Raw genomic sequence first — 26282 nt, 5'->3', positions numbered from 1 at the left:
GGCATATATTCAGTGGTAAGGACAGAGGCCCAAGGAAACCAGCATGGAGCTCAGAGAGAAACTGACCTATAGTCAGGGGAAGGTGAGCAGTAGATGAGATAAGGTGAGCCAGCAGCATCAGGGCTGTGAGCCTGCTGGGAAAGCAACATGGGCTGTAAGGTTTTAGGGTTCTCTTGAGAGAGGGAATAGAGATAGGACTTGTGCAGGGGAGATGAAGAGGCAAGGAGAGAGAGAGATCCAATAAATTCATTATGTGGTTTCCGAGGGATAGGAAGAGAGTGTCAGAGCTACAACTTACCCTGGGTGCATTTCATCTCATCCTCTCTGTCAATAAGAAGATACCTGGGACTTTCAGGAAACCATGGGAGGATGAGTAGTTGGGCTAATGCTGGGAAACAGCTGCTGGAGAGCAAGATAGGCCAATACTTTTCTCCACCAAGTAATTCCCTGAGTGAAAAACAAAAATAAAGTAAGTATCTGCTGATGGCCTTTCAGTGCCCTGTTAGAAGTGAGATACTGACTCTATAAAAATAGTCAGTTCCTAGATGAAGGGTCTCCCTGCTACCGGAGTCGCCCATTTCTTGTCAGCCTCCACAAAGAGGCAACGGAATTAATAGCACATGGCGAATTAATTGCTTCTCCATTGAATAGGTGCCACCGACTGAGAGTTGGGGCACATCAACAGGAGAAACTTGCCCTACTGTTGTCTATGCTGTACTGGTTCTAGTGACCGCAGTCTCCAGAGCTGCCAAGCCCAGCAGCTTCCAATAATGTGATGTAAATTTAGAACAAGTAAAAACATGAAGATCTCTCCCCTCAAACCAGCAGCATCATTTCCACACACTTGGGAGAGTGATGGTCTGTATTTGAACATGAGGAATTCGTTCAGCATTAGTTTGGGAACCACAGCATGATGTATTTTGGGCAATGTCAACTTGTTAACAATGCAACTAAATTTAAACTATTGATAGCTGTTTTAAATGTGTTAACAAACTAAGCTGCAAGGACAAATTCTTTAAAATGGCCGCCTTACTCTTGTGTAGGAAAACACTGACGACACTTCATACCTAAAGTGGCCAGTGAGGAAAGAGAAGGTCAAGAGGTGGGGATAACGTAAAGGAAAGGAGACGGGAAGTTCTGGGCACTGGAAGGGAGAAGCAGCAGACACTGTGCTATTATTCAGAGTACTGGAGTCAGCTGATATGACCACTGGAAGCCTTTAATAGACTTAATGAAAGACATTTTTAATGTTGGTATTCTCAGATCAGGTTCTGTGTCCTTGGTGGAAACAATGTGCAGGTCCTGCTGGTTCTATCAGGATATCATATAAGCAAATGGTTCTTTACTCTTGGTTCCACCCATTTAAAGTGCAAGTTTCAGCTCACTTGTCTTGTGCACTAAAGCTCCAGCTTAGATGCTTGCAAAAATACCATCTCCGCATAGAAATGTATCTAATTTACAGATGTCACTGTGGCTGACCCAGATAAACAGAGAATGATTGCACATGGAGACACTACAGATAGACTGATATATGATGTAAGTCACCTAGTAGCTGATCAGTGTGACTATGGGAGGGTTTTGCCCCTTTCCCCTATAGGGATAGCCACTGGAAGAAGCTGGGTGACTAATTCAGGTACCTTTTAGAAGTTGGTAATTTTAAGGCACTAAAGGATTATATTTCTAACCTTAGACCAATTATTTGTCCTGTCAGAATCCCTCCAGTCAAAAATATGGAACTGCCCATGGCCATTGTGCCTCGCAGATGTTTTGGGGCAACCTCCCCAATATAGAGTGGTTGCACACAGAGGCCAATACCTATAAATAAAAGAGGAAACATTTTCCTGTTATAAATTAAAATTTATTAGCTTTTCACTTGGTAAATGACATTCTGTATGGACCTATGTCCATGGCACTTTGTCCTGTTACCATGTGACAGTGACAGTGGCTCTAAGGGGCATGTGTGCAACTCTGAGAGCCACTTAGTAGCACATTAGCTTGTGCTGGCTTCTTGACACTTGGTAATTGCCCTTTTCAGTCATCCCTAAAACCTCAAAGGGCCTGTGAATCACTTAAAGCATTCTGACCAATTTTACGTTGAATATATAGGACCAAATTCATTGCTGCCAAAAACAGTGAGTGTCATGTGATCTGCAGGATGATTTCTGGTGCATTTTTGCTACCCTGACATGCCTTTTCTACAGTAAGCTGCAATGTTTGATGAGGTATTTTGCCTGTCACACTATTTCCTGTTTGTAGAAGTGTTGTTGTAGCTGTGTCAGTCTCAGGATATGAGAGAGCCAAGGTGGGTAAGGTAATATCTTTTATTGGATGTCATCTCTCCTTAACTTTCACACTATTTCCTGATACAGGTGATTTGCCCTGATCTTGCCTGAGATTTTCCTTTCCTTGTTCTTCTACCTCTATGCTATTGCTGTAAGCATCCACCCTGCCTGCTCTATTCCTTTCTCAGCCACCCTTGCATCTTTCTTTTCTCCTCACAATCTATTGCTGATTTTTTCTGAGCTAGGGATCCCACTGCCAATACTATATTTTCATCCATCACTCCCTGTATGTCAAAGCAGAAGTGGTTCTTGTCACAGTTCAGAGCAATTGCATCTGTATTTCCCTTCTGTGGTTCAGCAAGGGCACCCACTCTCAGGCTGCTGGCTCCCCTGGCTGTCACCTCTCTAGGGTGGAGACACATCTCTCCCTTCTGACTGGAATGTCTCCAGGCTGAACAGTTCCTTGCCTTGTGTTATTCCCAGCAGAGACAGGCTGCCCAAGCAGGCCTGCATGCGTTCTCTTCAAAGATGGTTAATAGTGTGACTGCCCAAAGTTATAGTTATCACACAGCTCTGTCATGCAAGTCTCTTTTACTATTAATGTAAGAGCACAGCACTACAGAGAAAACATTAAAAACAACAAAAGAACCTACATGCAAGCTCATAAGCTTACCAGAGCTCACCCCAGCCCTAACATGGACTCTGGCAGGAGAATCTTTCAACACCCCACCCCAGGGGTTTCCTTGTGATTTCAAGTTCATCACAACTTCAGTTCAGAACAAGCACTCGGCTTTATGGAGTCTCAGTAGACCCAGACATTCCAACTCTTCTGTAAGGACTGGGGCCCTCAGTAGACCTCTTCTTGTCCATTTGCTGGATGAAAACCTGTTTGCTGTTTAAAACCAGGATATTTATCCAAAAACCCTTTCTTTCTTTGTTGGTCCCTGGCGAATTCAGTTTGAACTAGTATCTGTGAACCTTTCCGGTAAGTGGCTTCAAAGGGGCTGAAAACCAGAGGAATTATATTGGCACCCCCCTCCTCCTAAAGGAGTTACATACAATTCCACAATAACATATACATAATTACATTTTTAATACAAAGGAGCCCAAAGGTGTTATATCTAATTCAGTAAGGTTTAACTTAATACAGAAAAATGTATTTTAATTCCATAAGGTTTGTCCAAAATACTACAGGATATTGTCAATCTGACATAGTTCTCTTTGCCAGTAGAACCAGTATAGTGATTTCATATTACAATCAGATCAACATGATAGTGATAGGGCACTGGATTTTGGAAGAAAAGGGATTACTGTACAAAAACTCTAGAAGACTAGAAACAAGTTTGTAATAGTGATATTCTATATCATTCTAATTTAGTAGCATTTATAGAACAATTTAGATTGTAGGGGAACATCCCTGTCTCCAAGTCTGTAAAGCAACATGTGAATTTACAGCGAGATCTAAAGGATTATCATTAATAATAATAATTTAATAATAATCATATATTCTAACATTCTAATACCGTTCAACATAGTTTATTAAAGGCAAGAACAGAAATGCACTTACCTGTGTTTACGCCAATCAAAAATCTGCCAGCCATCAATAACTCAAACAATCCTGTTGGAAAACTGATCCCCATTAAAATGGAGGCCAGTATCGCTATGAAATTGTTCATCAGAAGAGCTCCTTTTCTAAAAGTAAAAGTAACAAAGGACACAGAAACATACTATTATAAGAAAAAATGCCTTATAATAGTATGAAGAAAAAGCTTTGCATTTCAGAAATACAGTACTCACTGGAAATTGGGCTACCTGATGCCTGCCTGCTTTATATTTAAAAACAAAGATTAGACATAAACATTAGGCTTAGAGAGCATAAACGTGCCTAATAATGTGTGTATGTGATATCATTCATGCACATGGAGTATGTTTCTTTATTTATATGCAATGTGTGTATGGAATACCTGTGAAGTATAAGCATTCTATCCAGCATGCTCAAAGAATGGGCAGGCGATCAGGGTGGTCACCCTGGGCAGTATGGTGATAACTGGGCCTACAAATTTATTCTAATTGTGAGCTCAATGACAAAAATATGTGGAAATTTCTAAGATGTCACAATAACCTATAATAACAAATGGGGTGGGGGAAAGGTACAAAAAGCAGACAGAAAAACTGAATGAGTCAAAAAAAAAAAAAGGGGGGGGGGGGGCCTGCCTATATGATTTAAGAATTATGTTAAAATCATGCTTAGTAACAATGAAGACATGGAACTGAAAATTAATTAATCAAAACTGACGTGTCAGATATTACGCCTAACTGGTGTACAAAATAAGAAGGGAATAGGTTATGCCACCCATCAATCCTTTTTGGGTCCTTAAAGAAAAAGACTTTGTGTGAAAAATGAGGAAGAACAGATGGAGGCTACTGGAACAAGCTTCCCATCATGGCTGCCAACCCCACCATCCCCTGTGAGCGCGGACCTTCTCGTACTAATCCTGAGGGACAAACTGACCATATCAGGTCAGACCGAGGGACCCAGATGACATCTCCACCCTTGCCAGCTCCAGCTGAATCCCAAACACCACCTGAGGTGAAACAGAATGACACTTTAACAACAACATCAACTCCAGCCCAGTTCAACTAACTTCTTCTCTTTACCCCAAAGGACAGTTATTACTGTCTTTGATACCATCTAAGAGACTGTCAAACAAGGGTTTTTTTCTTCTAAAGCTCTCTGCAGCAAAAGGGGAGAGGAACAAGAGATGTTATTGAATACTTTACATTTCAAATACTTTAACTGTTTTTCCTTCTTTTCTGTGTCTTTAATAAAAGGTTAGAAGGATTTTAGTGGTGCGTTTGCCATAGTTCTGCACAGGCTGAGATCTCTGTATACTGGTCTTGGACCTTGTTTAACACTGTTTAGTGTGGAATAATAGCTGGGTTACTTTAGCACCTTTGGTTAATACAACAGGACCAACATTCAGGCGTACCAAATTCCTGGGGTATTGGGTTTTTTTTGTATTTTTCCTCTCCCCTGGCCCAGGGGTGAGAGCTGCCACCACCACAGCCCACACCAGGTCGGTGGATGGGAGAGATGGGAGCAGATGATGCAGGACCTCCAGGCTGGCCCAGCTCCAGTCCCTGCCCTGTCCAGGGAGGGAAGAATCTGGAAACCAACCCCAGCTTCTCTCATTTAGTGGTCTGGCTCCCCTCAGCGGCCTCTACTTTGAGTTGGCCATTCTGGGAAATCAGAGTTCCTGCCCCAGCTCCTGTGTTCCATTCCACACGGTGTTCTGCCCTTGTTCCCTGGCTCTCCCTGTGCAAAGCTCTGCCTTTGTTCCCTGGCTTGACCTGTGTATAGCGATGAGCCCAGCAGGAGAGTGGGGCGAGGGCCCCCTGTGAGGAGGGGCCTGGAAGGAGAGCACAGCTCCAGGTCTGCAGTGGAGTGGGAGGAGCTGGGAAAAGCCCAAATGGAGGGGCTGGGAAGACGTGGGGATCCCAGTTCGGAAGGGCTGGGCAAGGGTTCTGGCCATGTGCTGTTGTGGGGCAGGAGGGTCAATGTGGCAGCCTGCAGTTCCTCAGTTTTTTATTAAGAGGCAGGCAGCCACCCTCTGCCCCGCCCAGGAATGTGAGAGTGTAGGGCTGGTAGGAGCTGGACTCTGGGTCCTGACCCCAGTCAGTCACCTACTCTGGGCAAGTCAGGTTCACAGAAGAACAAAAGATTCTTTTCTCAGAGCATGGGGCATTGTTCCTTGCTCTGCTGCTTGCTGCCCAGTTGCCTCTTTGAAAAATCCAACACAAATAAAGCTTACTAACCATCTTGGGCACCAACGCTCTGTAGGTTTACTCTTTTTTTCTTTTTTTCGCTCAGGCATGCGGGGAATGTTTTCCTGCCCTGACCATTAGGACAACTAGGGCTAACCCTTGCAGCATGTGTATACTAGTGTGCAGGTTGTATATGCATGCCGTGTTTGTGTGTGTGTGTGTACATGCATGTGTGCATGCACACGTCTATGTTCTCTATGTAACTGTATGTGTTTTATGCTGCATGTGTATGTTGCAGGGGACCTGATTAGCTATTAACAAAGAAGGGTTTGATCAGAAAGAACTGGACTGGCAGGTTATAATTCAGGACTCTTGTCCAAGTTCATGTAACTGGAGGCTAGCCTGGATAGCATGGCCCAGAGATACTGTAGAAGTCCCCATTCCTTATTAGCAAATACTGACTTCTCTTTCTAGTTAGGTAACTGGCAGAGTCCTCTGGATAAAGCATTTTCTTTCAGTGTTCTTTCTCCATTTGCTTTTATCACTTTCCAGTCACAAAAAAGGAAAAGAAATCAGGACAAGTGTCCATTTGCTGCCAAACCTTCCACTGATGTGCTTAACTCACCTGCCTAGTCTAATCGCCAGGCTGCCTCCGATGTGAGCTCCACACAGACCTCCAAGGGAAAATATGGAAGCAATGATAGACCAGAGGAGAGTCAGCACGCTTGGATTCAATTCCGTCTGATAGCGACTGGTCCAAGTTTCATTTAGGAATTTGTGGATGTGCTGAAAATGCAGAGTGGTGAATCAAGCTGCATCTCAATAAACAATTGATCATTTACCCCAAATGCCTGACATTCTGTCCTCAGAGCCAACATGTGTAAGGGAAAATATCTTACTGAATATCAGTCATTCCAGGTAGAGCTGTGTTACACAAAAATGCGACTAACTAGTTGGAAATTAGCAGAATCCTGGCTTACTAATGCAGCCAGAACATAGTCTCCCTACTTTCAAAAGACTATTGTGTGCAGTGTTGCTGTCATTCTTTATCTCAAGTGAGACTGCCTTTAAGTTGGGGTGAATGATCCTTCTATATAAAGTTCTTAAAGCACTTTGACAGCTTTCTGAATGAAGGGTGTGTGTACTGACTTTCAATGGGACTTGTGCTCCTAAGTCACTTGTGCTCTTTTGAAAATCCCACCCTTATTATAGATCTCAGAGTAGGCCAGGGTCTCTGCACTATTCAGACATGTGATGTGATATTAGTTCTGAAAAGTTACTTGTGGGGTTTTATTAACTGAGTCTGTCAAGAAGCTCCAGACATTGGGCTGAATTATAGAAATTAAAGCTGGAAAAGACCTATTAGGTCACATACAATTCATCTCTCAAAGAGCCAATGCAAGCTTGTTCCTTTTTATTCTTTTATCCAGTCTAGTTTTGCATGTCCCTAGTACAAGAACTCCCACTGCTTTCCTTCCAGGACGATTATTCCACAACCCAATAAATCTCATTATTAGAAAACTGATCCTGATAATCAGCCTAAATTTTTCTTTTCTTAATTTGATCCCAGGATTCATAATAGTGCTCTCTTAAGCCACCCTAAATATTCCTCCTCCCTCCTTGGGACATACACCCTTCATCTCTTTGTAAACTGTTAACCTACACACCCAATGAGTGAATCCAATGGAAATTTCATTCTAAACCCATTTTCAGTGGTTTTATAGTGTTTTACCACTATCTGTCTCAGTCCAAATAAAAATCCTAGATACCCCACTACAGAAATGATTCTGGAGATTTTGCTTTCACAGTCTCTTGAATCAGTGTTCATCACAGTTTCTAGCCAGCAAAAAACTCCAAAGAACATACAAACAGCACTATTTGCTGAAATCTCATCTCTATGTTCTTTCCAGCCTACGGCTTATCATTTCATGGTTAGTTTATTTTTAATCATCCTAAAAGCATTAAATGTTATAACAAAGGAAAGCTTCACAGTTTGGTTGGAAAATAAGTCAGATGATAACATACATTCATATCCATCTTTTTCACAGGACTCAATTCTCTCTGGGTCTTCTACAATAAATATGCAGGGCACTCAAGACCACTAAGAGCTGGTGCAGAAGCTAACAGTAGGATGACAGCTTCTGAGGGACACTTTCAGGTATGAAGAGACCCAACATTTCTTGACCCTCTCAAAATGTCTTTTTCTAACAGCTGCCATGATTCTGCCTATAACACTTTGTTCTGAGCCAGCCAAAGAATTTAAAGGTGGAAGAGATTCATTTTATCATCCAGTTTCTTCCCTTGAAACAGACCTCAAAGGAAGATTATGTCCCTCTGATAACTTGTCAGTTGGCACTCTATCTGTATTGACGAGACATGGACCAAATCAATGTTATATGTAACTGAAACACAACTCACTAGAACCTCTCTAGGACAGTGTTCTCAATGACTGGTCCATGGACCGGCATCGGTCCCTGAGATCTCCTTGACACAGTATAGGAAGCTGGTCCCTGGTATCAAAAAGATTGAGAAACACTGATCTAGGAAACTCAGATAATTATTCAGAATCCTACACATGAAAGGTCTCCTCCTGCTCCCACTGAAGTCAATGTGAGTTTTGCCATAGACTTCAGCAGGCCAGGGTGGGGCCCAAAATGCACAAAAACTGGGAACAAGAAGCTGGTGCCTTACCATAGTGGGTGCATTGATAATGGAAACATTATATCCGTACTGAAATGTCCCTCCAATTCCTACAGCACAAACAGCCAGAAACAGGGTCCAGCTGGGGAGCTATGGAAAAAAAGAAAGAAAGAATAACCAGGGCAGCATGTGACAGGAAGGGGCCTAGACCATTCATGTGATTTCAGTCTCTAATCAGCCTGCGAGAAAAATTCAAAACCATTCATGTAGCAGCAGACTCTGAGAACATTTATTTAGAGATCTACAAACATTTCACAAATGTCTGATAGAAAATGCATTTGCCCTTGGCTTGGCAAGGAATGTTTCCATTGGATGTGTGCAGTTATCTGAGGCTCAAAAGCCTTTCCTTGTGTGATGTTAAGGACAATTCAGGAATAACCGCTTCAGTGAAACTGGAGCTGAGATGTAACATACGCTGACCATTCCAGCCTTTCAGTCACACCAAATAGTTTGCACACATCTTGTAAGTGGCAAGCTGAAGTCTAGGAAACAGACCAGCAGCTTTACTTAGTACTTTGACGGCATGTGACTCCCTAAGCTGGCACGAGGCCTGGCTCTGACAAAGGAGTATCTATCTACGTTCTAACACATATAATGGAGGCGAATGGCTTTTAACTATTAACTATTAATTGATCAACATTAACTATATTTTTAAAAAGACCAAGGGGGCATAAAGCCACGAAAGATCAACTCATGGTCCAGAAGATTTTTTTCTTACACTGAAGTGCAGGGGCACAAATAAGGCCCCTGTTCTCTCACTGTGACCGTGAGGCAGTTCTGTGTGAACAGACTCTCCATGGGCATTGCAGAGCGTTTTTGTACTTTTATTATTAATGAGAAATGATGGTTTTAGACTGTCCATTCATTCACAGCTAGAAAGAAGGTAATTACTAATAGCAGCTAAGAGTGCTGAAACCAGGGAGGGTGCCCACCATGGCCCATATATAATTCCAGAGGCGCCACATGGGGGGTAGGCAGGGTCACGTGCTCCCCTCTCCCCCCATATTTCTGTCAGGGTTTTAATTTTTATTTGTATTTCTTTTTTTGTGGGGAGTGGGTTCAAAACGCATGACTGCACAGTAGTTTATTTCAAAATAGAGATGCCAGCAATAGTGAGCTGCCCCCCTTTGTAGGCTCGGCTCATGCTGTTGCTGACCCACAGTGACTCTCCAGCGAGGTCAAGAGGGCCACATATGGGGGTCAAATCCTATGCCTGGACAAGGCTTGCAAGGCTGGGCCCACTGTGCGGTTACTGCTGGACCGGTGGGCCAGGTGCCTGCCCCAGTGTTTGTTAGAGTCTCACATAGGGACTGGGGAGGATATAATCAGGGTCACCAGGTGGCTAATGCACAGGAGCCCCCAGCCCAGGGAGGCCTTGAAAGTCGCAGCTGGAACCCACCTAGCCTCCAGGTTCTCTTGCGTGTGGGTTTCCAGTTAACTCACAGCCGGACCTTGCACTCGGTCACATCATGCTGCCTGGCCCCCTCCCTACAAGGCAGCTGACCAGAGCAGAGCAGTCAAGTGACCTCAGCTGCATCCTGGGGAGAGGCAGGAGCAACAGCTGAGTGCTGCAGGGAGAGACCACTTCTTTCCAGAAGTGGAAACTGTCTGGGAAGGGTCTGCCCGGGGAAGCGTTAGTCAAGCTGTTTGGGGGACGGCTGAACCTTTAAATTGTGCCCCATCACTATCAACAGTTGTGTGTTGCCTCTGTAACTCACACAGTGCTGCAGCCAAATCAGACAACAACCACCAACCCTGTTGATCATGTCTTATGATTTCTTACTTGTAGTTGTAAAATAGTTATTTTTAGAATTAATCACTTGATGGAATTAACTCATTACTGCTTCTGCTCTTATAAATGTTCTCACATTCTTATTATGAGTATGAAAAGTTTTTAAATTGCTAAGAACACTGTATTCACTCTAAGGTAAAAAGGTTTCTGTTAGCGCATACCACATCCATATGGTCACTGTTCTGGACCTATCCCATATGAACACAAAGAACTGAACCATAGTTGATGCTGGATAAACAACAAATAAGAATAGGTATGCTGACCAAGGCCAACCAAAATGCAGCATCATTGCCTTACACTATCATAAAAGCAACACTGACTATGAGAAACATTGCAATTCAGTAGGCCTGGTATGGAAATAGGAGTGAGAACACATAGGTTCTATTCCTGACTCTGCCACTGACTCCTTATGTGACCTGAGTAAGCCATTTAAGCTGCCCTGTGCCTCAGTTTACCATCTGTAAAATAGGGATTATAACCTTTTATGAAGTCATTTGAACTCTACAGACAAACTGCTAAGAATTATTATTTTATTATTATGGAAGCATCCTCATTACCTTATTTAATTTGAACTAAAACTGTTACATTTTGGGTTTAATCCTTTTTATAATCTGCACTGAGACTCCTAGTTCAGTTCTCATTTTTCTTTCTGAAAACATAGCTAAAGGAACATTAGGTATTGGAGGCAAAGTTAAACACTACATGGGTGCAAGACTCCATTCTTTTTTTTTTTAAGTAACAAAATAATTAAGGTACGCAAATGCCATACTAAGTAACTATGTGATCTTATTATGGTCCTTCCTTTCCCCTTTCTGCCCATCTGTGTTATGACTCTCACTTGCTATGTCATGTTGAGGTTAGAGCTATGTTCATCAGAGTAGGAACTGTATCTGTACTTGTTGTGTGAGCCAGGGCATTTTATGACATTATTACATCAGTTTAGAAACATAACACTAACCTAAAGACCGCTCAATTTAACTGCACTGTGGGGCTAAGGAGAAGTTCAGGAAACATTCCATGACAACCTCCCTTTATGAGGGAGAAAAGTCTCAAATCCATTTCTTTATAAGCCTAATTATTGTCTTTGTGAGATTCTGATTTAAAGGTCCAGCATAAAACAACTGGAGAATGTTTCATTTGCAAATCATTGGTAAAGTTACAAACCCCCATTCCTGTAAGGAGAGTTCTGCTTACCTTGTTGGGGCTGCCAGGACCTCTCAGCAGAGGCTGGTACTCCATTCTCAGTATAAGGCTGGATTAGATTTCTCTTGCAAATTGTAATAAGGTATAGTACCAGACTGAGAGGTGCCATACAAATTGAAGTTATTATTATTATTTGCTATTAATGCTAATGCAGGAAAATCTGGAATCTTTGTTCCAACTCTGGCACTTCGGGCTTCTTCCCTTCGGACCAGAGGGTTTTTTTGTGGCAGAAATGTTCAACTCTCCCATAAAGTCACAGTTTAAAGAGCTTTTCAGTAACCATTTTGACATTAAACTGTGAATAATTCCTTCATTTCAGTCACACAGGGAAACATGCACATTAGCTGCCTGTTAGTTACGGGGAATATTTTGGCCAGTAAAGAAAGCAAAAGGACACTTACCTTGTGATTTGCTGTCATATCTCCCACTGTCCATGATTCTGTTTTAGTTTGTTTAATGCATTCCATTGATTATAGATTGAAGAGTGGAGTTAATAAAATTAAACAGTGTGAAACCAGAAGACCTTGTCCTTAAACTAAACACTTTAATCTGCTAGCCTGTCAGGCACAAGTAGGAAGCAATGAGCTCCTCATCTGACTAGGATTTAACACACTCTTCTGGACAATTGAACTAGATCTGACCTAAATTCACCAGTTCTGAGGCAGGAGAATTAATTACTATCAGCTCCTGTAAATATTTGGAAGCTTACAAAGTATAGGATAAAAAATCAAAATAATAACAAATCTGTTTAGATATTTTATTTTATTGTCACCAAGCAACTTTGGTGGAAGTTTTCTTAGCCATGCTGGAGGATGACTAGATTCAGCACACAACAAATCAGTATTTTCTTTACAATTTTGCCATGTATATAGGAAGGTCACTAGAGACTGAACATTTTGAGTGAGTATTGAATAATAAAAGCCTCAAATTCTATCCTGGGATATGCTCATGGAGCTTCCATTAATGTCACTGGGGATTGTGGATGCAAATTCAAGGACAGAATTTGACTCTTAGTAGTAACAATACTTTATTTACAAACATACAATTTGCTAATCTGACACCCAGTGCATGGAACAAAAATATAACTAACCTTTCTCTATACCTTTTAATTTCTCTTGGAAATTTAGTTTAATCCATGCTGAATTAGGCAAAGTGCATGTGAAAGACCATGTGACAGTCAGCAGAGCAGCTGAACTGGGTACAGATGAGCTACAATAGTATTTTATTTTCCTTTTATTTGGTATAAGCTTGTTGCTTATGAAAGACACTGGAATGAAAGACCTGGTGTTGCTGTCTTCTATTGACACACAGCACTGACAGTGGCAGAAGGGTCCTCACATTGCTTTACCATTGTCCCCCTGCCCTGCCCTGCTCTGCCCAGCTGGGGACTCCTAATACTGAGCAGTGTTTTAATTCTTCATGGACCATTAATTTTTGGCCTCTCTGCTCAGAGTGGCCACCAAATAGGCCACTTGTGATGTGGAAACTTTGGCACTACTAGAAAGCAAACTCATTTAATCTTGTCTTGATCTGCACTGGCCACTAAAGATGAGTGCTCCTTTTCGCAATCAGTAGTGTATAAAAAGTATCCTGCCATCTCTTCCATACATGCAAAGTAAATTATTATCACTAACATGGGACTTAGTCAGGCTGTTGAGGGGTAAATAGGTTATGGTTAGCAACAATGTGTTTATGTAATTGCTGTGGGAATTTATGGTCTCATCTACAACTAGAGTATGGGACTCCGAGTCATTCACTAGGAGCTACACTTTGTCCAGCTAAAATAATGGCCTACTTACCGTAAGGCCGCTTGCCCTGCCCTCCAAGCAGACAGAAGCATGGAAAGATAGCTTCACAATGCTCTGCTGCAGAAGAACTAGCCAACATCAAGAAGTAATTTATTCTGCAGGACTGTGGTGCCAATGAAAGGATTACTCCTGTGAGTTTTGCTGCAGCCACCAGTTGGTGACAAATGGTAGGACATATTTAGGCTATCTTTTCCTGTAGTCATGTGCAGTCACACTAGCTTAGTGGAGCATGAGTGGGGCATATTGGTGTTTAATGTTGACCTCCTGACCACAGGGCGTAGTGCCTGTCCTGATGAAGTCACTGAACCTGATGTTTTTACAGTCAGTTTCCTTCATGAGCAGAAGGGCTAGAAACATAGTATTTTTTAAATTAAAACTTCAATTCTTAAGAAACTTAATGGGACACCAGAAAAGTGTAGAAGGGTGTGAAGGTCTGTCCTGTCTCCATCAGCTTTCCCAGATGACCCCAGGCCCAGCCCTGTAGTGAGGGAAGCAGAATTGGGCCTAGAAGATCCTGTCACTTCTAAGCATGTGTCTGACCTTAAAGTATCAGACTGCAAACAAGAGGAGACAGGAAATACATCTCTGCCCTCTGTAGTGGAGCATAAAGTGTGCAGCAAGTGTGGGGAGATGGCAGTGTGAGGGGAGTATGGACTCCCTACAATTGCAGTGTTGCACTCTGGCAGCTCAGGGCCTCTGAACTACCTACAACTATGTGCACAGGCACCGAACCGGCTGCCAGGTTTGTGGCCTAGTCTCCTCCTGCTCTGGGAGGAGGAGCTTCATGCTCAGGTAGTCACTCCTGTGTGGGTCTGGTCCTGCGGTCACCACAGTTCCCACATCACAGGAGGGGGCTGAGAGATCAGCCAATAATTATTAACGTGAAACCACCACCTACTACAACTGCCAGCATGCCCAGGACAGGCCCATACCCCTCAGCAAGTTTGCGGACGACACTAAGCTGGGCGAAGTGGTAGATACCCTGGAAGGTAGGGATAGGATACAGAGTGACCTAAACAAACTGGAGGATCGGGCCAAAAGAAATCTAATGAGGTTCAACAAAGAAAAGTGCAGAGTCCTCCACTTAGGAAGGAAGAATCCCATGCACAGCTATAGACTGGGGACTGACGAGCTGGGCAGCAGCTCTGCAGAAAAGGACCTGGGGGTAACAGTGGATAAGAAGCTGGATATGAGTCAGCAGTGTGCCCTGATTGTCAAGAAGGCTAATGGCATATTGGGCTGCATTAGGAGGGGCATTGCCAGCAGGTCACGGGAAGTGATTATTCCCCTCTATTCGGCATTGGTGAGGCCGCATTTAGAATATTGTGTCCAGTTTTGGGCCCCCCACTACAAAAAGGATGTGGACAAGTTGGAGAGAGTCCAGCGGAGGGCAACATAAATGATTAGGGGGCTGGAGCACAAGACTTATGAGGAGAGGCTGAGGGAACTGGGCTTGTTTAGTCTGCAGAAGAGAAGAATGAGGGGGGGATTTGATAGCAGCCTTTAACTACCTGAAAGGGGGTTCCAGGGAGGATGGGGCTAGGCCGTTCTCGGTGGTGGCAGATGACAGAACAAGGAGCAACGGTCTCAAGTTGCAGGGGGGGAGGTCTAGGTTGGATATTAGGAAAAACATTTTCCCTGGGAGGGTGGTGAAGCACTGGAGTGGGTTACCTAGGGAGGTGGTGGAATCTCCATCCTTAGAGGTTTTTAAGCTGAGGCTTGACAAAGCCCTGGCTAGGATGATATAGCTGAGGTTAGTCCTGCTTTGAGCAGGGGGTTGGACTAGATACCTGCTGAGGTCCCTTCCAACTCTAATATTCTATGATTCTATGATACCCCACAGAAACTCCGACTCCCAGCATGCCCCAGCTCTGGCCACGCCCCTCCCACCGGAACTCCGACTCCCAGCATGCCCCAGCTCTGGCCACGCCCCTCCCACCGGAACTACGACTCCCAGCGTCCCGGGGCAGCCGACGCCGTACTACGTCTTCTCCAAGCGCGGAGAAAGGCCTGGAAGGGAGCGAAGCTGAGGGCGTGCTCGGTGTCCGCTCCGGGAGCCGGGACCGGCCCGGGTGAGTCCGGTGGGGGGAAGGATGGGGCGACAGGGCGCCGGCCCGTGTGTGGGGAGCGGGCCGCGCTGAGCGGTGACCCTCAGCTGCGAAGGGCTGTTTGGGGGTGGAGGGGTTGAGTGGCGGGGGAGGGGCCTTAGACTGGCCTGTGGGTTGTGCGGGGCTATTGGGGGCCTCGGGCCCGGGCCCGGTCTAGTGGCGGAGCGCTTCAGGCCGTGCCGTTATCTGCAGCGGTGCTCGTGCCCGGCTGCCCGCCCCGCTCCCGCGCGCTCGGCGCTGCGGGAGTCTGCGCTTGTGCTGTGCGAGGGGCGGCTGGCGTTAGACCTGCCCGGGCATCTCAGGCCTGCCCTGCACCAGAGACCTGTGCAGGGGGGTTCCTTACACCGCAGCACAGACTCGGTGACACGGGCAGGAAACGCTTGTGCCTGTATCAGCGAGGGCCGGACTGCCCGAACAGTGACCCTGGCAGAGCTCTGTCTGTCTGAGAAATGCAGGTCTCAGGCTGCTGCCTCTCAGGGAGCTGAACTACCTACAGCCGCTGTAGAACTCCTCCCACTTCGGGAGTCGGTGTCTGCACTCCAGCCATGTGCGCACACAAGGTCGGTTGACCCAGCTGTGTCACTTAGGGGTGTGAAAAATCCACACCTGTGAGTGACCTAGTTGAGCCGACCACAACAGCACAATCCCCCCGGTCCCCCCATGTAGCTACCGCCTCTCTGGATGCTGGATTAATTACAGAGAAGGGAAACCCCGCCCATCAGGGTAGTGAGTGTCTGCCCTGAAGTGCTAGTGTCATAGCTGCTTCTGTGCAGCTGTAGCATTTGAAGTGTAGAGAGAGCCTTAGTTTGTTTGAGGAGCTAATAAATGGTACCAGCAAAAAAAACTTGCCTGCATAACTGTGTCCACATCAGGGCTTTTACTATTAAAAAAACAAAAACCAAAAAACCTCTCTCTTAACCAATAAGGCATGCCAGCAAAACTTCTGATTATACACCTCACCTTTGCCTCACTGATGCTTATGTGGCATATTTGCTTATAGTGACACTATTCTAGGTTTTTGTTTTCCCCCCCCCAGGTACAGGTGGAAATGGCAACCCTGGGCAGATCCTTTCAAGGAGTTCCTCCTGTTCCTTCTGTGGACTTTCCTCATGCTTCAGCAACTCTTCCTGACAGCACCTTCCAACCTGGAATCATACAGGCTGAATCCCAGCCTGGAGCTGTTGGTCATGAATACCCCCAACAAACCATGGTGGTTATGGCAGGGAACAGAAATGATATAGTTGAAGGTTTGGACCCCAGCAGCTCATACCTGCAAAGTAACCTTGACCTTGCATCTCTAGCTGCAATTAAAAGCTATAATGAGAGCTTGACTGTTGCAACAGTTTGTTCTTTCACAAGCATTGAAAGCCCACCAATCTTATTGCAACAGCAGAGTGGCACCCAGTAAGTACACAAATAAACAAGGGGAAGAGTTTTGTATTGTCCTGTTTCCTTCCTTCTGGTTTTGTTACTTCCTGCCCCACTTGTAGGTTTGAGGTCTCTTTCCCTTTTCTGGGGAACAAAAGGATATTTGTATTTACATAATTGGATGCTGAAATGTGGACTTGCTTTAGTTATAATGTTTGTACTGATTTCTTTCCATTGATCTTTGATTGGTGGCCTTCATTCTCCAAATGCATTTTTTGTGGTGCAAGGATATCACTGTTTTCAAGCTGCAGGATCATTGTGATGTAATCACGTTTACGGTGGATAGGACTTTGATGTTGAGCTGCAGAATTCGCAGCAGTGGCCCTATTTGAAAGAAGTTTTGGGCCCTTCTTGCTGTTGCTTTTCTGACCCAGGAGGTCCTTTAAATCTTGGGATTTTGCCTTCCCTATAGGAAGTGGACTGCATTCAGTCCACCCAGACAGTGCATGGAAGGTGTGGATGTTTCCTCCACAAATAGAAAATCAAAGAATCATTAGATTATGACTGTGTTGAGGTACAAGTCCTGCGATGTATCACAGACAATTGCCCGCTTCATACTTGCAGTGGTGGTACTTTGGGGTAGCTAGGTGGATCCCCTTGTATCAGAATGGCTTTAGAATATTAAGATTCAGTTATAATCTCAGTCCGTTGCTTTTTCAGATGCCATACAAAAGAAGACTACATTCTTTTTTGATACAGAATATGAGTGAAGAGTGTGTATACAGATCAGTATTACACTGTAGATTTTTGATTATTCTGTTTGTGTGATTAGTTTGATTAATGTGCCATAAAATCACATTGAGACTAAAGCTGCACAATTAAGCACTCACAACAATGCTTCAGGAAAAATCAATCTGTCCCTTTTTACCACCTGCCCCACTCCCAGTACAAGAAAGAAACTGTCATGGAAATCCACAAAAGGCAGCTGAGCAAACGCTATTTTGACAATTTTAGACTGTTCTGTTTTTATTTTTTGGGAGCAAAAATAGATGTGTAATATTTAGAATTTCCACCCCATTCATAGCTGATAAGACATTGTATATTATGTGCCTGTTATCATTCAGGCCATGGGTGAGATTTGCAAAAAGTCAGAAAAAAATACATGGAAATGTTTGTCTCAAAGTATGGCTAAAGACTTTGAACTCTCATTGCAGAACTGGGGATGTTGGTAACAGGAATTGGAGACAAGCATTATTGAACCTAGTGTTAAGTTTGAAACTTAAAAATAGTGTTTATTGTTGCACAAACTTTCTTTATGGAAACATTAGTCTACTACTTATCCCAGTTCTCCAGGGTTTTCTGTTTAGCAGTAATGGTCTTGGGGTACACTAACACAATAGAACATGAGTGACCATACTGGGTCAGAAAAATGATTCATCTAGCCCAGAATTGACTCTTCCCCAACATATCATGTTCCCCTACATGTCTGGTGATTTTGTTCTTTGTTATAGTTTCAACCAATATGCCTGTTTCTGAGGTTAGATTTTCAGACTGTAATTGTCAGGATTATTTCTGGAGCCTTTTTAAAAAAAAAAAAAAAAAAATTGGCATACATTAGCTATCAGCCTCTATCAGATGACTGGTGGATTTCAGAGAGTGGTTACCTACCACAATTAGTAATTCTGCAGTTTCATATTTGTGTTCCTTCAGGACTCTTGGGTGAACACCATTTGGTCCTGGTGATTTATTACTGTTGAATTTATCCATTTTTTCCCAAAACCTCTTCTATTGACATCTCAGTCTGGAACAGTTCCTCAGACTTGTCACCTGAAAAGAATGGCTCATGTGTGGGAATCCCCCTCACACCCTCTTCATTGAAGACTGATGCAAAGAATTAAAATAGCTCCTGCACGATGGTCTTGTCTTTGCTGAGTGCTCCTTTAGCACCTTGATTGTCTAGTGACCCCGCTGGTTGTTTGACAGGCTTGCTGCTTCTGATGTGCTTACAAAAACTAAACAGCAAATATTTTTTATCTTTTGCTAGTTCACCTTCAAATTCTATTTTGGTCTGTCTAATTAAACTTTTACACTTGATTTCCACCAGCACTGATGTAGCTGCAGCTCAGTCCCAGTAAGTGTGAATGGAGCAGCTGCTGCATTCTCTCTGAAGATCACCATTTCCATGGCAAACTTAATTATTTCTGTAGTTGATTGGCAGTCAGTGTTAAGGGAGCCTGCTATTGTGTCATACTTCACAATTTTCTGAATTTGCTTTCTACTTTGGCCATCATGGTTGAGACTAAAATAGTTATCAAATGATCCAAATGTTGCCCTGTTTTCAATTATATTCAGATAACTAATTTCAGGAAGAGGTGCTTCCCTTTGTACTTCAACAGCTGTTTCCTCTTTTAGTGAACAGAGATATATTTCTAGACGAATGCATCTTTGGCTCTGCTTTTCACCTTATCTGATTTATATTAAGGTGACCTGCAAACTGAAAGCCATGGAATATCACCCACCAGGAACATGTACTGTAATTTTCTTAATCACATTCAATTCCATCCAAAGGTGCAAAACATTGTTAGTAGCCAAATAACTGTTCATTCTCCCTTTACAGAGATTCTCTTCACTGTGGAAAAAAGCATAAACTAGAGGAAGAGATGGATGGGTAAGTTAAACTTGTCTTCAGTGATGTGCTTTTAGCCTGATCCACTCTGTCCTGTGTGGTGGAGGTAGATGGGGCTTGATCCAGGGTAGAGCTCAAAAGATTGCACTGGTGCTTAGGGTGAGGGAATCTCTCCCAATACTACTACTGTTTGGAACTTTTCTCAGTTGTCCTTTCCTGAGCAGAAGCAGAAACCTTGAATCCAGTCCAGTGTGTGTAATACAAATCTAACTGAATATGTATTGCTGATTTTCTTGAAAAGGCATTTTTGTATTCATATGAGGAGCTAAAATTTTTTGCGCACTGGAATTGGTCTTTCTCAACAGACAAAGTATACAGCTAAGATCATAAGTTTCTTTACAATGTCAGAGATTTCTCTTTTTGCCAACTGTAAATTTGCTTTGTTTTTCTTAGTTGCCCTGTGAAGAAGAAGAGACTGACTGAAACTGTGCACTACTCTGCGAATCCCAGCACTGAGGAGTGGATTCTCTGTGCAGGTCAGCAGGCAGCTGGGGAGGTGGCAAGTCAGTGCATTGGTAGCCTTCGTGAAGCTGGCATGTTAGAAGTTCCCTCTGAAGATATGGATCAGACAATGGGGGAACAGCAGTGCGAGGTTGCCCGCAGGAAGCTTCAGGAAATTGAGGACAGGTAAACACAGGGATTGAGTAGAATGTGGGTTTCTCCTAGCTTTCCCTTAATTCATGGGCAATGCCTAAGGGATAACCAAGCATCTAGTAGAGTTTCTTATAGTGGGTTGGTAGCCCACTGTGAGTAGGTTGAGACTAGCTTACTGTTTAACAGCTGACTTCTTTGAAGTGCTATAAAAGCCACATAGTAACTTGGATTGTCTTGATAAAAGCTTTACCTCATGGGAATCTGGGGTATAGTTATTGGTCCAAATTTGAGGTAATGGTGAGCAAAGCATTCCCAAGATAAAGCCCCCTTTAATAAAAAAAAAAAACAACAAAAAAAACCCAAAAACTAAAATGATATAGAAATTGTATGGTTCTTTATGTTGTACACACTGAGGGCTCAAACTATGCCTCTTACCCTCCCCAAAGTGGTGTTACGTGATCCGGATTGATCTCAGTTAGTGTCCAGCACCCACTGCCCCTTTGGGGATGCAATATTAAAGTTATTTGGGATTCACGTTAAATTTACAGTATGTGTAGCAGGATGCTCTATTGCAAGCCAGATTGTTTGCAGGCAGCCTGATTTTTGTGGTAACTGGGTAGCTCAGGGTGACATGCTGTGGCCATCGCATCTGAGCAACACCCATGTATTACAGGTTTGAGTCCTGACCTTGGCAGCTTTCTGAGAACATGTTGTGCACATTAGTTGTTTTCTGCCTGCATTCCCAATGGGCTCCTTCTGGAAGGTTTGCCCTTAGAGCAAAGCTTCTGGTTTGAGATCCAGTATTTCAAAATGTTCTAATATCCACACGTGAGTTCAGATTTCACTTAAGTATTGTCAAGGAAAATAGCATAAATTTAAGAGAGGAAAGATTGAATGATACTAGTAAGAAGTAGCATAAAGATAATTTAACCATGCCACATGTTTGGGAAATGGTTAGAAACAGTGAGGCTATCTTATGTATGTGATCCTCATTCCTGTAGTATCTGAGTGTGTCTTTACTGTATTTATTCTTATGACACAGGTGGGGAGGTGCTATTACCCCATTTTACAGGTGTGGAATTGAGCTACAGAGAGACTTAAGTGATTTGCCCAAGAGCTGAGATTTGAAGCTGAGGGATTGAAGGAAGTTTAGTCATATGGCTCTCTTAAATCAGTCAGAGCAAACTTCAAGTGGTATTCCCCCCCACAATCTCTTATAGAAAAATAAGCATTGCACAAAATACAGTAAACACTTTAAAATGATACTTCAGTCCACAAGACAGGATTTCTTGGATTTTAATGGCTGAAATACAGGTGCACTGAGTTATTTGGAAGGGTACAAGGCACTACTGGTTGATCTTAAGTCTGTGTTAACAAAGTTATGGAGCAATGAATTATACCTTTAGATTTATTAGTCTGTGATGTGAGATCTGACTTCTGTAACACCCATCTGGATCTGCATTGTGAGGTCTATAGTGGACTATATACAGGATTCTTCTGTTTACCATTCCAGGATTTCAGATGCTATGCTGGGATAAATCTATGGATATTCTTAGAAATGTATATATAAGAGCTTTACCAAAAAGGAGATTCTTGCAGTGCATCCTAGGTGGTCAAGCTTTGGGTCATTCTAATCAGTATCCTGAGAAGCTGTAGTATGTAATCACCAAAATTCAGGACCTTTCAGAGTAGCTGAAAATAATCTTTGAAGCTGAAATATAAGGATCTGAGAAGATGAAATTGCTCCTTAACTCAATCTTGCTGTTTTATATTGTGTGATTGAATGCTATGCTCTCCCCTGAATGGTATTCATTTGTTGTCTGTTAACTGTAGCACATTTGTCAGTGATATGGTCGATAAGATGATGTATTATTTCCCCTTTTCTTGCCTCCATTCCTAGGATTATTGATGAAGATGAAGATGTTCATGCTGATGGGAATACTAGCAATCTGCCCACCCTTGTCCTGTCTGATACTCTTCAAAAGGGGCTAAAGAGGGAATTTGATCAAGTCCTAACAAAGAAAATAATAGAGTCCATGTAAGTTCTGGAGGAAATGTTGGAGCTACACAGATAACATATCCAAATGGGGGGGAAAAGGGTTTGCCTACAGAGCATCTCTCTCCTCTGTTGAGCAAGACTTGGTTTCACTGTAATTCTTAATAGCATCTGTACTTGTGGGAAGACTCTTCTTTGATGTGCTTGTGATGCAACCAGTATTGTGTAGCAGGGCATTATATGTGGTTGAGAACAATAGAGTGCTTATTTCCAATTCACAGTAGAAGGGAGAATTCATAGATTAAAAACTCTGTATGCTCCCTGTAATACAGAGTGAAATTTAGAAGGCATATAGCATTAACTTGATAGCCTGCTATTGTTCATGTGTGTGAGATTCCATATCAAGGGAAAGGTCTCATTCTGTGGTGAACAATTGTGATCTTCATGGTTGGTGCAGTGGGAGAGAATTACTTCATGTTGTACATGGGGTTAGAACTGAGAGTAATTGAATGACCTTAAGAAAGGGGCAACTTATGATGAAAATCAAGAAGAACTTCATGTTAGGCTGTGAAATAGTCTCCCAAGGGGAGTGATTAAAGCCCAGTTGTGTGGAAGTGGAACTTTCTCCAGTAGACTGGATGAAACACTAGTATGCATGCTGTGGGGAACACTTCTGCACTGACAGCGACTTAAGGGGATGATGTAGTTTTCATCTCTCACTGCTGTGATTTAAGAGTTTTGATTAAACTAAGACTATATCTCTGACTCATCTCTTCTAGGAGCCGTCCCTCCATGGAGTTGGTACTTTGGAAACCTCTTCCTGAATTCCTTACGGACAAACTGAAGTGTGTTTCTGTTGCTAAAAACTATAAGCAGCAGGGGACAGAAGGGTGCCAAGCTAAGCAATCAACTCTTGGAGCTGCCTTCCAGCCACAAACTGAAACATTCTCTAATCCACAACAAACTGTGATGTCACCAGGTCTATATAGTAGCTTGGGAACATCTGGATGTGCAGAAGAGGAGATGGAATTGTAGAAGCCAGATTTCAGGTTGAAATGGTGAATGTCTGAAGGTTTATGTGGCTGATTTTGACTCCCTCTTCCAGGTATGAGGTATGGACCTGAAGTTTTTTTAATTGGGATTTTCTGGTAACCATCAGAACAATCTGGAGCTGGGCAGTCGCACATTAGGAGATGGAAGAAGAGCTTTATAGTCCGTTAAAAGCAGCATCTTTTACAAGAAGTCCAGTGACCTTTGGAGCAAGGAAGTGGTTCTCCAACTGGCTTACTAGACCTGTCTTGTTAGTTGCCTTTGGTAAGGAGTAAAATGCAGACATTGAATATAAAGTGGTTCAAACCACTCCCTATACTTGGTGAGCCATTAAGACTTTTGGGCGTATACTTGGCTCAGTCTGCTAGCTTCATGGGAAGTAAAGTTTAGATGTACTGAAAGGAGACGATATCTCTGACTAGTCACAGAAAGAAAAGCAATCCCTCCATCTACTTAGTTTCCATTTTAAGGTAAAGCCATCTGTGTTGCAGTGTGATAGTGGGAGGGAAGTTATAACCAAACACTAGACTCACGTGGTCTAGTTTTGGTAGAAAGTTAAATCAGCCACTCAGTTGGACGTTGGCTACTAAATTTAGCCCTTTATTGGCCTAAGGCCCCATTAAAAATGTGGTTTTCTCTGAGCTAGTAAAACAGAAGCCTAGAGAATGTTCTCAGCAGATTGGTTTGGCATTTTATTTTGTGCTGCAGTTCTCCCTTGGTCTGCATCAGATTGGAAAGCTAGACGTGGCCTTGGGTGATATCTGTGGTGTGGCTGGTGCTGAATTAACTGACACCTTTTTCATTTTAATCTTGATAGATGATGATGTGTAAATCAGATATAGAGGAGCTGCTTTAACTGAGCTTTGGGTAAATGTTGGCACAGTAAGGCCCAAATACTATTTGCTATACATAACTAATCTCAAACTTTGAGTCGGACTACTTGCATTAGTAAATTGAGCAGAATTTGGCTCTGAGCAAACCTGGAACTGATGTTTTACATAATCCAAAAGCACTCGTGTCATTAAAACTCTGTTCAGTTTTTCTGGATTTTGATTACATGTGGATTGTTAATTTATACTGCAGGAATTTATTCCAGTTAATGGCACTGCAGGAAAGGAATCCAGCTAGTTGCTTATTAGAAAATAGTACAAACAGTAATTCTAGACTTTTATCAGTATGCAGTAAACCAAGTAATATTTCCATTAGTCAACAAAGAGCCAGTCTCAAGGTTTCCTTGGAGACATTGAATTGAGGTTCCCTGGGTGAAAGTATTCTTCTGGGTAGAGGTGATATTAGGATGGTAAGTGAGATTCCCAGTCTGTTTGTTTGACTTCCTTCATACTAGAAAGAAGCCTGTGCAATGGCTCCTCTGCAAAGCAGCTTTAGATTTATTGGAAAGGCAGCTATCTACACTTCTTTGCTTAGCACAACACCTTAATAGTTTGTGGTAAGACATTCTTCTACTTAACCCATCATATGTATTTTAAAATCACACTTTTAATTTGCAGTCAGCATTTCTGCTTCTTTGGCTGGCAGTGGCATTTTTGCTGAGAAGAGACATTCTTTCTGACATGGGCATGTGTGGGTAGGTAGAAGAGTTCCATGTTGGACAACTGTTAACTCAGTTTTCTATCCTACTCTTTTTGCCCAAGATTCTGAAAGAGCTTTAATGTTTAATATTTAAACAAAATGTTTCAGAAGTAAACCCTAAAATTATTCTGAAATTTGAACTTGAAGTAGGCTGGACACTGTTCTATAACTTGACATCTGAAACCTTGATTTCTGTACTGGCCAATGTGTGCAGCTTTCTTCTGCTCTTGTATCTAACTTCTATGGGGTTGGTGAAAGCCTCTTATATGTAGTATATAAAACTGCCCATGTGAATGTCATTAACCTACTAGACAAACGTAAATTCTACAGCATTTGAGAGGCTGCAGTGCTGCTATGTGTAACATAAACAGTGGAGGGTGGGAGGAAAGACCTAACTAGTCATTTTGTGAGATTCGAAGGTGTCGCAGTGCTTCCAGGCAGATACCTGCTCTAAGCTCATATGACTTTGGAAAAGATTCAAAGTTCAGAATGCACTAATCAGATGGCCCTGGTCCTAAATTAATTGAATGAGAAGAAGGAAACGTTCATACGTTTAATGGAAGCATCTTGTCAATACTTAAATTTATGGCACAAAGGAACATGGAGGACCTTAGGAAGCCAGTAAGTGTGAAATCTTTTTTTCCTCTTAAAAATATTACTTAATTTTTTTAAAAAAACTTGTTTTTCAGCTGAATTTCCAAAGGAAAAAAAGGTGTAGATACTTTATCTATTTATGGTCTTAACTCCTTTGCATATCACATGTGTACCAAAGGTCGCTATTCAGATGTGTTTCCTCCTTAAATTCTCTGATGCAGTTTCTATTGAGCCCTAATATTACACTGCCAATAATCTACTGAGAAATCTCAATTTAAGTGGTAATGTGTTGATTGGCATAGACAGGAGATAAGTTTATATCTAAAGCATTTCAGTTTTAATTAGCCAACATCTAACTTTGGTTTTCAGAGGTCTCTTCTATTTTATATTAAAGGGAAACAGTTCAAAGCTCTTGTATTGATGAGGGAAAGGGAAAATATCATCCCATTGAGTTTCAGGATGGGAAGCAAATTGAACTAAAATGTGCTTAGGTCTGGGTGACTGCATGATGCAAAAGTTGTACCTTTACAATTCCATCTGTTAGCTTTCTAAAGGTTTTTTTTTTGTTTTTTTTTTTTGGTTGGTTGGTTCTGCATGTTAAGTGAGAGAGTACAAAAGGCGCAGTACTGGGGAAATCCTTGGATGTTTTATTTTGAAATATGAAAGATCTGATTCTGGTCTGTCTTCTGTTGGGACCAAATCACCATTTATATGTCAGTTTTCAATAAAATTTTTAATGTTTTTTA

General features: G+C 42.6%; 2 protein-coding genes across 2 annotated transcripts in view; one reads left to right on the top strand and one right to left on the bottom strand.

Moving 5' to 3' along the window:
- The window catches only part of LOC137147383 (solute carrier family 2, facilitated glucose transporter member 11-like), a 25435-nt gene extending 13226 nt beyond the window's left edge, over positions 1 to 12209 (bottom strand). Inside the window, exons 1-6 of the mRNA XM_067539393.1 lie at positions 12144 to 12209; positions 8739 to 8837; positions 6673 to 6833; positions 3850 to 3974; positions 1686 to 1815; positions 299 to 447 (exon numbers count right to left, since the gene is read on the bottom strand). Coding sequence (XP_067395494.1) covers positions 299 to 447; positions 1686 to 1815; positions 3850 to 3974; positions 6673 to 6833; positions 8739 to 8837; positions 12144 to 12209 — 730 coding nt within the window. The remainder of the gene's footprint in view (positions 1 to 298; positions 448 to 1685; positions 1816 to 3849; positions 3975 to 6672; positions 6834 to 8738; positions 8838 to 12143) is intronic.
- On the top strand, positions 8121 to 26282 carry CCDC117 (coiled-coil domain containing 117). Its single transcript, XM_067539394.1, has 7 exons — positions 8121 to 8205; positions 15394 to 15622; positions 16695 to 17062; positions 19644 to 19694; positions 20106 to 20339; positions 22207 to 22344; positions 23082 to 26282. The coding sequence occupies exons 3-7, from the start codon at positions 16707 to 16709 to the stop codon at positions 23335 to 23337; spliced, it is 1035 nt and encodes a 344-aa protein (XP_067395495.1). The 5' UTR covers positions 8121 to 8205; positions 15394 to 15622; positions 16695 to 16706; the 3' UTR covers positions 23338 to 26282.

The sequence above is a fragment of the Emydura macquarii genome, unplaced genomic scaffold (assembly GCF_026122565.2).
Source record: "Emydura macquarii macquarii isolate MOO-44397 ecotype Brisbane River unplaced genomic scaffold, CSIRO-AGI_Emac_v2 contig_554, whole genome shotgun sequence".
NCBI lineage: Eukaryota > Metazoa > Chordata > Testudines > Chelidae > Emydura > Emydura macquarii.
This window is presented reverse-complemented; position numbering and strand designations above follow the sequence as displayed.

Coding starts and splice junctions, on each gene's coding strand:
- CCDC117 (XM_067539394.1), top strand. CDS start 16,707: ATGGCAACCCTGGGCAGATCCTTTCAAGGAGTTCCTCCTGTTCCTTCT. Junction 19,695..20,105: donor CTAGAGGAAGAGATGGATGG/GTAAGTTAAACT, acceptor TGTTTTTCTTAG/TTGCCCTGTGAAGAAGAAGA. Junction 20,340..22,206: donor CTTCAGGAAATTGAGGACAG/GTAAACACAGGG, acceptor CTCCATTCCTAG/GATTATTGATGAAGATGAAG.